A 15,336-nucleotide genomic window follows, 5' to 3' on the forward strand; every position below is an offset into this window, starting at 1 on the left:
GAAAGCCAAGATTAAAGCTTAAAGTCTCGAAATAATTCACAAGAATAACATAAAATAAGTACATGTGATATACCTGCTGTGACCAGTGTAATTAAAAAGTTGCAATTATGCATGCTACAGTGTGGTGGAATGAGAAGGCCATGTCAATATGGCCACTGGAAAGTGAGTGTCAGTTACTCAGGAATGGCTTCAAAACCCACCTGGCAACAGAGCCTGCCTGGCAACAGGCTGTGATTGGTTAGGGCATAAATCACCCCTTGACCAGATTGGCTGCCTCGGCCATATAAGCTGCTGTACCAACTGAAATAAACGAGTCTGCGGCTGTTGGCCTCTGGACCACTTTCACTCAACTCCCAGTGTCTGTGTGGTGACTCCTCACCTCTTGCCCCCACCATGCTTCTCCTCTCAAAACAAATCCACAGCAACACTACAGCATATATGAACCCAGATTACATTGTGCAAAGTGCAATAAGGCACCCAAAAAAGACAAATACCGCATGATTCCACCCATATAAGAGGTCTGGAATAGTCACAATCATAGATACAGAAAATAGAATGGTGGTTGTGAATCTAGAGGGAGGCGGGAATGAGGAGATAGTATTTAGTAGGCACAAAGTTTCAGTGTGGGAAGATGAAAGAGTTCTGGAGATGGATGAACACATTTAACACAACTGAACTCTACACACAGAACTGGTTAAGATGGCAAATTTTATGTACATGTATTGTACCAAAATAAAAAATACTAAAAATATAATAGGCTTCTCTCTTCTGTCTTCTTCTTTACTTTCTTTATTAGCATTTGTTATTAACCTGTATACATATTTTATGTTTCCTATACTCTCATTCCTACAGTACCCTTAATTATATAAGATCCCAAGGGAGAAAACTTGCCTGTCATTCTACCCTCTGGGCTTGGAAGAGTAAGTACTTGGCAAACACAGGCACTCAAAAAATATCTTATGGACAATTTTTTTTTAAAAGAGACAACCACTTTTTCTCCCAAACATTTTTAGTTAAAATTAATTCTAAGGGACAACTCTTAGTTCGTTTTTTTCTTACACTCACCAATCTTAATTGTTCAGTCATTAGTTTGTCTCATCCTTCCTTCACTCCTGGGACCAGTTATTAGCAATTCACTTAACCACAGTTAACCAATAACCAGGATATAGAAAAAAGCAGTATCTCCAAATAAAACACATTAAGAGTCCACCATGAAAATTAATCTAACAACATCACTCGCTTCTCTGCTTCAAGTAGCTACCTCTTAATGGCTTGTGATATACAGGCTGCCCATAATTATAAGAATGTAAGATATAATAGAAACCATAAACTAAATTGCATTTTGTTTAACTGGATGCTGAAGTCATTTCAACTCTCTGCAGTTACTCAACTATAGCTGAACTGTAAAGTTGAGAAATAATTGGATATGCATATAAATCATGAAGTTAGCTCCCAGTGATTTTCATTTTTAGAAATAATTCATGTAGGCAGAACATTTTATCACTTTTAAAATGTCTTTACAGACAAGCTCTAACTTGGTCTTCACATGCAGCCAGAGCAAGTGTCACTGCCCCCTAATTAGAGATGAAAATGGGCAATCAGAGATGTTAAGGGGATTGCACCAGGTCTCACGTGGAAGACCTGTGCATACATTTCAAAATAATTTCAGGAAGCCTAAGAAGCAAGGACTCTGGAAGTGCACTGTAACACAAGTCCTGCATGAATATGACCATGTAATGAGACTGCACCCACCAGCTCCCTGGGACAATCAATTCCCTTGTACATACACTGGGTAATAAACGGTAATCTGACCACTGTAGCACAAGGAGCTCAGTAGTATCACCAACACATGAAAGACCAAGAGTTGTTGACCCAGTTCAGAAATGAAAACATAAAGTTTGGCCAAACATGGATTTCATAGATGAGAGAATAATATTTGCCATGAATGTGATGCTGAAGAGTCTCCTAGCTCACAATAGAAAACTATGGTTCTTAGATGGATGTGTCACATGGGTAATATTTCTAAAACAGCAAATGTAAGAAAATCAGGTTACCAAAGTCTCCTTCTTAAAACTATTAAAAGATAAATAAGTTTTAAAATGGCAGTTGGCTTTTACTGAGCACTTGCTAAATATAAGGCTCTGTTCTAGGCACCATATGCCTTAGCCTGGTAAGGCTTCACATCAAATCCATGAGAAACCACGATGCTATGATCACCCCGATTTGTGGATGATGCTATGGCAGCCAAAAGGGGATCAATGGTTTTCCTGTGGCCCCATAACTAGTTCCATGCAAAGCCAGAACTTACACCTGGGGAAGTGGTTCCAAAGCCTGCATTCTGAACTGTTGGCTCTTCACCAACACAACTGTTTCATAAAAGAAGTGATCTTTCAGCACAAAAGCCAGGCAGCACATCTCAGAGTCAGAGTCAGTCCACCAAATGCAATCTATTTCGCCATAATACAAACTCACTGTTCTTCCCCTGCCCTCTGCTCAGATTTGGAAAGGTCACTGCAGGCCTCCACTGGCCTACAGAGTAGTACTTGATAAACACGGTCATGGAGTATTCAAACCAGGATAAAATAAAACCGAACAGCTTCAGGGCAGACATATACAATGGATCATTTCAGGAGACAGAGAATAACAAATGAATTCTACACTCCTCATATTAAAAACATCTTCAAGGTCTACTAGCTCAATCCTCTCCTGCATATAAAAATCACCTTCTACAATGTCAGGTTTTGCTTGAACAAATCTGCACAAACGCCCCTGTTCTTCGGCAGCCCCTATCTCTCAGTTCTTTCTACCAGTCTTTACTGACGGAAAAGGGTTCCACATCCTTCCTACCCTGGTTGCTCCCTGCCCCTACAACACACACGACCACTCCTAATCTATTTTGTGCCATCTCTCCTAAAATACAGAGATCAGAAATAAATGTAATATTTATGGGACCCCAATGAGCACTGATAGAATAGTCCTGTCACCTCCTTCATCATGGGCACTTTGTTTTCCTAATGCAACCTGAGATCATATGCAGGTATTTCAAAAAAGTTCATGGAAATGGAATTAAAAGAGAAGTTTGATTTGGCACACACATTTTGAAATCCATAGTTTTTTCATAATATGCATTTCCATGACTTTTTTTTGAAGATGCTTCTTAGGGGTTCCTTAGAGGGTACAGGGTATGAGGTAACTGTACCACAGAGCTGATTCACACAGATTATATTGTAGATGCACGTGCCTATAAGTAACCCTTCAAAGTATTCTTCACATATGCTCCTGCTAAATTGAATCACTCTAATTTCACAGTAATACTCTTGACCTTTGAAACCACACAGGATGAATCTACATGAATTCCTACTCCATCACCCTATCAGATCTATCCACTGTTCAGGCCCGACCAAGGTCATTTTTGTCTACTGCTGCAGAATGCTGATAGTCTCTCCCAGGCATATGAGGTCTATGGCTTGTTCTACAGGAACACTAAATGCTCACAAACAATCTGACTGACAGTTCAGGATCAGTATCAAAACTTTCCGTCTGTAGCTTATAGCATGCATCTTCTTCCCTTTCAATCAGTACTGCTTTCCACAATTGCGCATGGATCACCAGCCTTAGCTGGAGATCTAGTCTTACCGGCAAGTCTCAGGTCAGCAAAGGGTGAACTGTACTTCCTCCAACAGTTGAGAATCTCCGCTGACTTTACCTCCCTCAGCCATCTAACATCCTCTCTCTCTCCCTTATTTCTAAGTTTAACTCTCTCACCTATCATACCACCCTCTGTTTGGTAAGACTGACTTTCTCAAGTACAGCTTTTTCAAAAATACATAAAGCCAGCACTTGACACAACAGAAATGCAACCACGAATGGTGTCAACTCCAGGTTGCAAAAATAAGAGGAAAAGGGTGCATTATCACTGGGCTTCCTTGCTTAGTATAGAAGTGTAATACTTGAAGGCACAGTGCAGGTCTAGAGGTATCAACCGAAAATTGGTTTCCATCTCGTAAAAGGGTTTCCAATCTATCATAAAAGATTCTCTGTCTCCTTGAGAACTATCCATTTACACACCACCCAGCAGTAACAAAAAGACTTCCTGAAAACAGTGACGCATGCATTATAACCCAGGGAAACACGAGCTTATATGGCAATGTGACAACAGCTGTGATGTACAGGCAACCAACCAAAAGAAGAGAGAAAATTGTGGAGAAAGAGCAAGGATTGGAAACACTAAGTAGGTGGGGCTGCCAGGGACTGGCATGACAGCTGACGGTCTCTCCCCAGTGCAGACCATGAAATTCAAACCCTCTTTAGGAGAAAGGGGGAAGCTACACAAGGGAATTTCCAAAAGTTCAAGGAAAATGGGATTAAAAGCTAAGCTTATTTTGGTACAAAAAAATGAAATCCAGGCATTCCGGGGGTCTTCCAGATGTCCATGGAAAACATGAAAAATTACATATGGATTTCAAAATCCATATGAAAATAAACCTATCTTTTAAATCCATTTTCCACAAACTTTTTGAAGTCCCCTTGTGTATGGTCATGCCTTAAACAGGATTCCTTAATGTAATCCTCAAGTGAATTCATGCTAAATTTATTCTGAAGGAGCATCATACAAGGCATTCAGTTTCTCCGTTGGCAATATGGGGTCCCCATACCGCCCTGATGAACTCACAGGACAGGTGTCAAATAAACAACACATCCGAAAGCAATTTCTACCCTGGAAGATGATACAGGCTGTGGTATATCATTTTCATTACAAGAGGAGATAGGATAATATAAGAAATTATTTCACACAAAGGAAGGAATGTATTCAATTAAAGAAACAGGAGATGACAGGAGGAGAGAGGAGGAAAGATGAGGGAACTCCTTTCTCTGCAGAACCACCACACTGGGCTCTGGGAACCACAGTAGCAGTTCCTGCTCAAGAGGATGTGCACAAGGTGAGCATTCAGAGGTAGATTCCAGAACAGAGACAAGATGTTCACAACAGCCTAGGACAGTCACTGCACAAACAGCATGTATCCCCAGAAGGGAAAAGGTACCTGTTCCCTTTGCTAACACTAATCTTAAAAAAAACAAGTTTCCCATGAGTGTTGCACTTGTAGAAAGAGTGTTAAGATTTAATGATTTCTCTAACTCCTACCACATGAGGCAGACTGTGCTTAGTAGAGTTATCCCTCAGTATTCATGGGAGGGACAGTTCCAGGATTGCCCATCTCCAGCCAAATCCATGGCTGCTCAAGTTCCTTATAAAAAATGGCTAGTGCTGGCACCGTGGCTCACTTAGCTAATCCTCTGCCTGCGGCGCTGGCACCCCGGGTTCTAGTCCCGGTTGGGGCACTGGATTCTGTCCTGGTTGCTCCTCTTCCAGTCCAGCTCTCTGCTGTGGCCCGGGAGTGCAGTGGAGGATGGCCCAAGTGTTTGGACCCTGCACCTGCATGGGAGACCAGGAGGAAGCACCTGGCTCCTGGCTTCAGATTGGCACAGTGCACCTGCCGCAGTAGCCATTTGGGGGGTGAACCAATGGAAAAGGAAGACCTTTCTCGCTGTCTCTCTTTCTCACTGTCTAACTCTGCTTGTCAAAAATAATGGCATAGTACTTGTATAGAACCTACACACATCCTCCCATTTATTTTATTTCTGCATTTCTTACAATATCTAACACAATATCAATGTCACATAAGCAGTTGTTACAATCAATTGTTTAGGGAATAATGACAAGGATAAAAAAGTATTCACTTATTCAGTAATGACCCATTTTCTAAAAAATATTTTCAATCTGTGATAGTTTGAATCTGCAAATACAGAACCTGTGGGTATGGTGGGGGAGGGGTGACTATATTCTTAGAACCTAAAAACAAAATGAAACATATTCATCAAGAGTTATGGAATCTCCTCACCTCAACACACAATTCAACATGAGAGGATCCTTTTATGTACGTGACAAAAGAACAATTCAGTGTCCCAATGCATTATTTCTCTCTCCTCCCTACCAGAGTGTTGTTATATAGGAACAACACCATGACTTCTAATGGGGGGGCTTCTTCAGGTTTTCATTATCGTATGACTTTATATGTCCCTCTCCAGAGAGTATTCGTGTATTTAAATTATACAATGGGTTTAGCACAATGAGAACTTTATAATACAAGAACCTAAAGGAGGCATGCAACCACAACCCACTCGTGTTATCCATGGGCCCCATGTCATTGGCCAGCAGCCCCTCTATTAAACAGTCATCAATTAAAACACAGCTAGCTGAAAGCCATCTCTAAGATGGAATCTACTGTTCCATGCCCCTCTAGGTTACAAATATATTGACTGTGAACATAAAACCCAGGGACCTGAAGGAGAGGGTAGACCTGTTAGTGGAAATCATTAAAGTAATCCATTTCTGGGAATGTCAGGGCCCGTTCTTGTATGAACCATGTGGAACTCGGAGCAAGGCCTTAAGTAAGAATAGGAAAAAGAGGTAGAGGCAAGCTGAGAGATACCAAACCTGGGAATCTACCATTTATTCTCAGGCTATGGAAAATTTCTGTTTGTAGATAAGATGTGGACAGAGGTGGGGAACAGATGTGAGTCCATGGCTGAACCCAGCACTGCCAGGCAATGCCTAGGGGAGACCATAACAATTAGTCGCAGGTTTCCATACTCACCAGCACACTTGGTTCTTGTCCTGAGAGCTGGCCCAGGAGACCCGGTGCCACCTTCCCCTGGCCTGGTGAGGAGCACACTAATCTCATATTCTGTGTCTGGATCAAGGTGCCCAATTTTGTAACTGGTGGAATCCACAGGCTGCCGGTCGTTCCAGCTCCCACTGGCTGTGCAGTACTCCACCTCCCGGGCCACGATGGGCCCATCTCCATTGATGGAGTTGGCGTTGAGCTGAATCCACAGGTAGGTCGCTCCCACGGAGGCCAGCTGGGGTGGGGCAATGGGAACAGGTGGCTCTGAAAGGCAGACCAGAGAGCCATCTTTAGGATGCTTTTACTTTGGTATTAAGAGAGCTAAATAGGCAGCTCTTATTAAAATGTACACCACTTAAAATTTCAGGAATGAATTGATGAAGACCTAATGAGAAAAAGCATAATGATAGATGTTTTCACAATGCCCAACACTGTGAGGCAAATGAGATTTCAAACCAAAATTTGTTCAGGTAGGTATGCCCCTCCCTGGTCTAAAGACACAACATTTGCTCAGACAGCTACAGAGACATCTAAGGATTTTTTTTTCCTTCCTTATTAAAAGTAACTGGTGGGGGCTGGCTCTGTGGCAAAGTGGGTAAAGCCTCTGCCTGCACTGCCAGCATCCCATATGGGTGCTGGTTTGAGTCCTGGCTGTTCCACTTCTGACCCAGCTCTCTACTATGGCCTGGGAAAGCAGAAAACGGCCCAGGTTCTTGGACCCCTGCACCCGTGTGGGAGACCCAGAAGAAGCTCCTGGCTTCAGATCAGCATAGCTCATGCCATTGCAGCCAACTGGGAAGTGAACCAGTGGATGGAAGACTTCTGTCTCTGTGTGTTACTCTGACTTTCAAATAAATAAATAAATCTTAAAAAAAAAAGTAACTGGTAGAGCTACCTCAAGTGGCAAATTGTAAGGTCTAGGAAGCATTCCACTGTCAACCGACTCATTGGAAAATCTACAAAATCATCAGACATTCTCATCATCACATTCAAAACAGTGTTGAAGTTGTAGTTTATCTCATTATAAATGAATTTGTACAATTCATTTCCCCAAAATTACCACAATGGCCTCCTTGAACTACAGGAGAACCGAGCACTCTGGATAATAAAGTCCACTGCAGTGCAGCTCAGGGAACTCTGAGTAGAAAGGAAAGCTTGGAAGCCAAGAACAAGCTATGGACAGCTTGATAAAGCTCTAAGAATCCAGCAGAAACATACATTACAACCTAAGAAAGTCCCTTTAATTATTTATACCCTAAGATGGATTCTTACTCCATATTATTGCCTGAGAAGATAGACAGTGTTGGGGCCAGCACTGTGGTATAGTAGGCTAAGCCTCTGCCTGCAGCGCCAGCATCCCACATGGATGCTGGTTCATGTCCCACCTGCTCCTCTTCTGATCCAGCTCTCTGCTTAGGTCTGGGAAAGCAGTGGCAGATGGTCCAAGTGCTTGGGTCCCTACACCCACATGGGAGACCTAGAAGAAGCTTCTGGCTCTTTGCCTCAGATTGGCTCAGCTCCAGCTGTTGCAGCCACTTGGGGAGTGAACCAGTAGATAGAAGACCTTCCTCTGTCTCTCCCTTGCTCTGTCTATAACTCAACAACTCAAATAATAAATAAACCTTTAAAAAAAGGCACATTTTATCATGAACAATATTCCCAGTCTACTAGTTACATGCTGCTTGAATAATTCTCCAAGCACCAAAGGTATTCCATATGCTGATGTCACTGTGCGTGGTACCACAAGTGATACATGAGATCATGGAACAAAATAACATTTCCACTTCAATGAAGCATCAGTTCAGAAAAACATAAAGTCTTGTGATTTTTTTTTTCTAGAACACTTCCACAGGTGATCCGTGCATTTCTAGCATGTTTTCGTTTTTAACTCATTTTGCTCATACAAGTGCATGGAAGACAACACTTGCTATGATGGCTTCCTTGTTGTAATTTCTCCTGCCCTCTTGCATGGTAGACCCAATTCATGGATTGCAGCCATGTTGCCTGCTGAACAGGATCTCAGGGAAGCCAGCACCAGCTGAGATTTACCAGGCTGATTCCTAGACTACTAAGAAACCTGCTATATCCAGTTGTGATCTTTGTTGTTTTTTAAATTCAAGGAGTGATAATTTCCACCGGTTTTTAAAAACAACTTGGAGAATCTCATTAGACTGAGCTAAAATTAAGACATCAAATTTTGAATGATGTTTATTTAAGGGATTACAAACATAAGGTAAACTCCATAAATATTGTTCGTATTGTTTATAAACTGAAACTGTGTGCTGGTTCTTCATTTCTTTAAATAGCTTGGATTTAAATCATGTATATCAGTGGGTAGTTCCCTGACATGAGACAAGAGACAGGCCTTGTATAGTACATCCTAAAGCATTTATGTAGCTGGGCTGACATGGAAGTTAAGTACTTTCAAGTTGCAAGTAAGGGTTGTTGAACTGCTACAGCTCAGGGGCAAGGTCACAAAAGGTGGTGCATATACCCACTCATTTGGGACACTGTTACTAGTAACTAAAAATAAACACAGCTTTAATGTATTTTTATCTTGAGGATATTTTCTTTAAAAAAAAAGATTTATTTATTTTAAAGAGTTACACAGAGAAGGAGAGGCAGAGAGAGAGAGAGAGAGAGAGGTCTTCCATCCACTGACTGGTTCACTCCCCAGATGGCTGCAATGGCTGGAGCTGCACCTATCTGAAAGCAGGAGCCAGGAGCCTCCTCTGAATTTCCCACATGGGTACAGGGGCCCAAGGACTTGGGCCATCTTCTACTGCTATCCCAGGCTGTAGCAGAGAGCAGGATCGGAAGAGGAGCAGCTGGGACTAGAACCGGCGCCCATATGAGATGCCGGCACTTCAGGCCAGGGTGTTAACCCACTGCACCACAGCGCTAGTCCTGAGGATATTTTCTACATCAATTCCCCATTAAGAAAAATACTTAGTGGGGATGGCACTGTGGTGTAGTAGGCTAAGCTTCCACCTGTGGCGCCAGCATCCCTTTTGGGCACCGGTTCAAGTCCTGGCTGCTCTACTTCTAATCCCGGCTCTCTGGATATGGCCTGAGAAAGCATTAGAGGATAGCACAAGCGCTTGAGCCCCTGCACCCATGTGGGAGACCCAGAGGAAACTCCTGGCTCCTGACTTTGGATCAGCCTGGCACCAGCTGTTGCAGTCATTTGGATAGTGAACCATTGGGTGGAAGACCTGTCTCTCTGTCTCTCACTCTCTCGGCCTGCAACTCTACCTCTCAAATAAGTAAATAAAATCTTTTTTTTTTTTTAAAAGAACCTAAGTACTTGTCATATAAAATCAAAAGAAAGATTCAAATAGAAACTGGGATCAGTTGAGACAGACTTTAAAAAAACTTTGAGTTTATGTGAGAATCAGTACAAGAATAAGTCAACATTTAAACTGTGAACCAATTTTCCTAAAGGAAAGAAAGGGAGGGAGAGAAAAAAAAAGGGGGGGGGGGATTTCAATTAAGTGACAGAAAGCAATTGAAAGTATTTTTCTTTCTTAAATGATTTATTTCATTTATTTAAAAGACAGACTGATAGAGACAGGGAGAGACAGAGAGAGATCTTCTGTATGTTGGTTCACTACCCAAACAGCTGCAAGGCGTGCATTGCACTAAGCCAAAGTCAGAAGCCTGGGACTCCATTCCAGCCGCTCATGTGGGTGTCAGTGGTCTAAGAATCTGAACCATCATCTGCTGCTTTCCCAGGGGCATTAGGAAGGAGATGGATCAGAAGCAGGGCAGCTGGGACTTGAACTGGTGCTCAGATATGGGATGTTGGCATTGTGGGGGGTGACTTAACATGCTACGCTGTAATGCTGGCAGTAAAATATTTAAGGACCACAACAATCCTTCTACATCAAGCCAGTAATCAAAGACCTTATATAAATGTGCACACATGTAAGTATTTCTAATCAGTACACATATGTGAGGGGGCTGGCACTGTGGCATAGCAGGCAAAGCCACCACCTGCAGTGTTGGCATCCCATATGGGCACCAGTTCGAGTCCCGGCTGCTCCACTTCACACCCAGCTCTCTGCTACGGCATGGGAAAGCATAAGAAGATGACCCAAGTCCTTGGGCTCCTGCACCCATGTGGGAGACCTGGAAGAAGCTCCTGGCTCCTGGCTGCAGTTCTGCCCAGCTCCAGCCATTGCGGCCATTTGGGGAGTGAAGCAGCGGATGGAAGACCTCTCTCTCTCTGCCTCTTCTTCTCTCTCTGTGTAACTCTGACTTTCAAATAAATAAATAAATCTTTTTTTTAAAAAAGTACACATATGTGATTGCCTGATACATGTGTGTCAATATATAGGCTTTTATATCTCACATACCATTAAATATGGTATTGCTACAAAATATATTCTCTCACATAATTAAGTATGGAATTGTTATATATTCCTACATACATACACTGTGAAAGTTACATAAAATACATTTATGTGCTTGGTTACCAAAAACAGTGGTAGGCATGAATAAAGATGGGAACAATAGTTACACAATTAAATGATATCAGTTTTATTGGCAAGGGGAATAAGGCTGGCATGAAATTGATGTATAATCACCACGGACTTTAGTTTTTTCTATTTGCAAACACATCAGCGCACTAAATATTGCATGACATACAGAAAATTGTTAAATTATAGTAAGTAGCCTGAAAATATTGCTGTGTAACTTAAAGTAATTGTCCCAAGATAATAACTGTATTAAATTACTAGAATCCAGCATGCTATCTCACTTTAGAAAACTAAATACACACACACACACACACGTACAGAATATGGCTACAAAGTCGTAAATGGGGGGAGAAGTCAAACTTCAGATTTGAGTCCTAACTGCACACAGATTGTTACTGCTTTGGCAGTGTGCAAAGATGGAAAGAGATGCTGGAAGTTTTTACCACACTGAGCCAAGATCTGACTACATTGCCACAAGACAGGAAGCGTGGCACAAAAATCTGAGTAAGAACTCATTCGTTCTGTGTGCTTTCGTTTGTACTGATTTACTTATAACTCCCAACAAATTAACTTTTCCACAAAGGCAATTTTGGGAGCAGCTACTAGATTTGTACATCCCACTGAGCAGGAAACAGGATGCCTTAATAACGTAGGTGCTGGCTGGTCTTGGTGAAGCGGAAGACAAGGGTTCTTCACCAAGTTCATGGAAAATCCACAGTATGAAACAAGCATGTGTAGATTTTAACATTTCTTTGCATCAAATTAAAGCTATCTTTTAATTCTACTTTCCATGACCTTTTTAAAGGCACCTCAGAGCAGTTAGAAATCAGAAAAGAAAAAAAAAATAATCACAAGGAGTTTTCAACAGTGCACAGTGTGTATTACTGTGAAGAATTTTTGTTTTGTCGAAAACATTACACCAAAATCCAAATATTAGTCAACCAGACCAGTTCAAGTTTCACTGTAACCCAAAGCACCTAATATTCTAATGTGGCAAAATACATTATTCGACTAGATTCCTCACACTGAATATCTGTCATTGCTGTAAATAAAGGATTCTTGAGAACTAATGTTAAGCCAAGTGTTTTCTCTCCCAAATAATGTGTGACTACTATTGGCAGTAAGAATCTCATAGCAGAAACACATGCCCAAAACACTTAAAGGTTGCAAACGAAGGTGTGTCCCCTGGGGATTCTGTTCTGTATGGTGTAGTGGGAAGACACAAGGAAGAAGAGGTGTGCAAGCATCTGTAGGTTTGTTTTGTGTTTTTTTAGATTTATTTTATTTATTTGAAAGACAGAGTTACAGAGAGAGGCAGAGACAGAGAGGTCTTCCATCCGCTGGTTCACTCCCCAATTGGCCGCAATGGTCGGAGCTGTGCAGCTAGGAGCCAGGAGCTTCTTCCAGGTCTCCCACGTGGGTGCAGGGGCCCAAAGACCTGGGCCATCTTCCACAGCTTCTCCAGGCCGTAACAGAGAGCTGGATCAGAAGAGGAGCAGCCGGGACTAGAACTGGCCACCATATGGGATGCCGGCACTGCAGGCCAGGGTGTTCACCTGCTGCACCACAGTACCGGCTATGCATCTGTAGTTTCAAAATGGATGTGAGTGGGCATTTAGCCTGGTGGTTAAGATGTCCATGTGCCACAGCAGGGGGCCTGGGAGGCAGTGGTGATGGCCCCTGTGATTGAGTTCTTATCACTCACGTGGGAGACTTGGATTGAGCTGCGGACTCCTGCCCCTGTTCCACCTGTGTGGGCAACTGGGGAGCGAATCAACAGAGGAGTGCTCTGTCTCTTGTCTCCTGTCCCTCTCTCAAGGTAGACATATAGATAAATTCATCAGTCTGGAAGGGTAGCTCTGACATGCATTCCCAAATGAAGAGCAGCGGTCAACAGGATCAGAGAGTAAGATCATGACTGTCCTCCTGGCCATGGCTGTGACATGTGCTGCTCACTCCATACACCGTTCTATGTGCCACACAGATTCACCTTGCACTTGATCCTCCTGGCAGCCCTACCAGGTAGGTTACATCATTATATCTATGGAGCACATGAAGAAACAGAAGAATTGGGAGTGTGAGCCACCAGCCCATGCGCACATATTTGGTTCTGCGATTTGAACCCAGTGCTGGTCTTCGAAGTTGGCTGCATAGAGCAATGTACTGAAAAAAAGAAAGAGCTCTGTATTTAACATACAGGGACACGCTGTGTATTTAACAATGGCAGGGGAAACATTAAAAAATCAGGAGTTGTTCTCTTCTCCTAAGAGAACTCCTGCCAAAGTTATCTAAAAATGCCTTGTGGTACATCTAAAAGTCCAAATGATTCTGTCTGGGACCAAAAACTGCTTTCACAGCTAATACTGTAAACTCCTCAGCCCACAATAAAGAATTAAACACGCAAAAGGACACTTATTTTCCCCTCATCCCCCACCTTCTGGAATATAACGACTCAATTTTTCAGTCATGTAAAATATAGTAATAGAACCAAACTGGAACATTATGAATGTTAACACGGCATTATCAATATGGCTTGTGTGATATGACTGAGCATTTTTATACTGACACTGCTTCATTTTATTAACCAACCTGCTATCATAAACACCATGGCTGGTGAATATTTGCATTTTAAGTGATTTTCTATCAGTAAAAAAATTTCATTCCTTAAAAAATTTATAGGTTGTAATCTCTGTATATAGAGCTGGCAGAAGACCTTGCCAAGAGCATATTCATTGCTTTGCATGCAACTAAAGCAACATAAATAACACATATTTTTCAGATATTGCTCACGTGCAAAATTTGTAAGCAGAATGCAATCCATCAGTATCGCCTGTCACCAAACTACTATTCAGAAACCAACAAGGATAAGTGTGAGCTTTAAACAAATAATGAACTAACAACCACCTAACGTATCTATTTTAATAGACTATTTCAGGGTATAAAAACACATTAAATACCTTTAACTACCAATTCCGCATAGTTGGATATCCCAACACCTCCTTCGGTGCGAATCATGCAGCGGTACTTCCCAGCATCTCGTTTTGTCGTATTCACCACATTAAATGAAGCTGTGAATCTTCGGGAACTAGTCACCTTTATTTCCTTCAGGGGAGCGTCGCGCACGTCGATGCCCTGTAATCGGTGGGGGTGGGGAGGACAGAGAGAAGCTGCATGAGCTGTGACATCAGAACAGTGAGACACCTGATGGAATATTACCAGCATGATTTTCATGCAGATCTTGGTTCACTTATTTGCTGCCTGTGGGCAGTTGTTCCAACCGCACAGCTGGCCAAGGAAGAGAAACTGTGCCATGATTGACACTTAAGTCTGCAGCAATGTCTTGGTTTTGCACCTTTGAGATATTAATTATATTAAATTAGTTCGACAGAGGGAGGGAAAGGGCATTTGGGAAAATCATTTATTTTGCTCCTAAACTATCGGCATTTGGTCATTTCATAACACTTTATCTTATTTTTTCTAGCTTGGTTAGGAAACCTTCTTAACTCACCTGTTACCATACTACTGACCTCATTTTATAAATGAACAAACAATTTATCAAGAATAACTTTAAAATATACATTAGGTACCAGCATATTCCCTACTGAGTAAGCCTGGAGGACTAGTCCAAGTTTATGACATTCTTCATCTACACACAGAACCCAAGCAGAAGTCAACATTTAGTAATACCAGCTAATACTGAAGCGTTAGGGCGCAGTTGCCCACTATGCTCACAGTCCCAGAATGCCATAGAGCAGGCTCTACAGCGGGGGCAGTTTTGTCTTTTATTATCCCCATATACTAATAAGCCTTTATGCTACCAGTAGAGTAAACCCTCAAGGGGAGCCTATGATTATCAGGGAAGAAGTGATCTTCACCATGCCATTTGTAAACATCAGCAGACAGCAATGGACAAAGCCCTCAAGGCTACTCCATGATGCTAAGCACTACGCCTACCATTCACCTAGAAACCACACTCAGGATGCCAACCACATACTATGACAGTCAAGATACCCAACTCCCAAGGGTGGAGGGATACTGGCTTGAAATGAATGCATAATCAGGAATGGCAGCAACAGGAACATCATCGTGGTGGAGACCACGATGTAAACCAAAGGCAGACACGAGGGCTGTGAGAGGCTAGCCTGAAGAACTGATATGTGAGCTGAGAG

At 42.2% G+C, this 15,336-nt stretch overlaps 1 protein-coding gene across 2 annotated transcripts in view; it reads right to left on the bottom strand.

Annotated features, from left to right (window-relative positions):
- Positions 1–15,336, bottom strand: part of PTPRM (protein tyrosine phosphatase receptor type M) — an 884,602-nt gene that overhangs the window by 467,512 nt on the left and 401,754 nt on the right. For both annotated transcript variants that reach the window (XM_062201377.1, XM_062201376.1), the window contains exons 6-7: positions 14,125–14,299; positions 6,657–6,950 (exon numbers count right to left, since the gene is read on the bottom strand). In XM_062201377.1, the coding sequence (XP_062057361.1) occupies positions 6,657–6,950; positions 14,125–14,299 (469 nt within the window). The remainder of the gene's footprint in view (positions 1–6,656; positions 6,951–14,124; positions 14,300–15,336) is intronic.

Source organism: Lepus europaeus, chromosome 9 (assembly GCF_033115175.1).
Source record: "Lepus europaeus isolate LE1 chromosome 9, mLepTim1.pri, whole genome shotgun sequence".
Taxonomy (NCBI): Eukaryota; Metazoa; Chordata; class Mammalia; order Lagomorpha; family Leporidae; genus Lepus; species Lepus europaeus.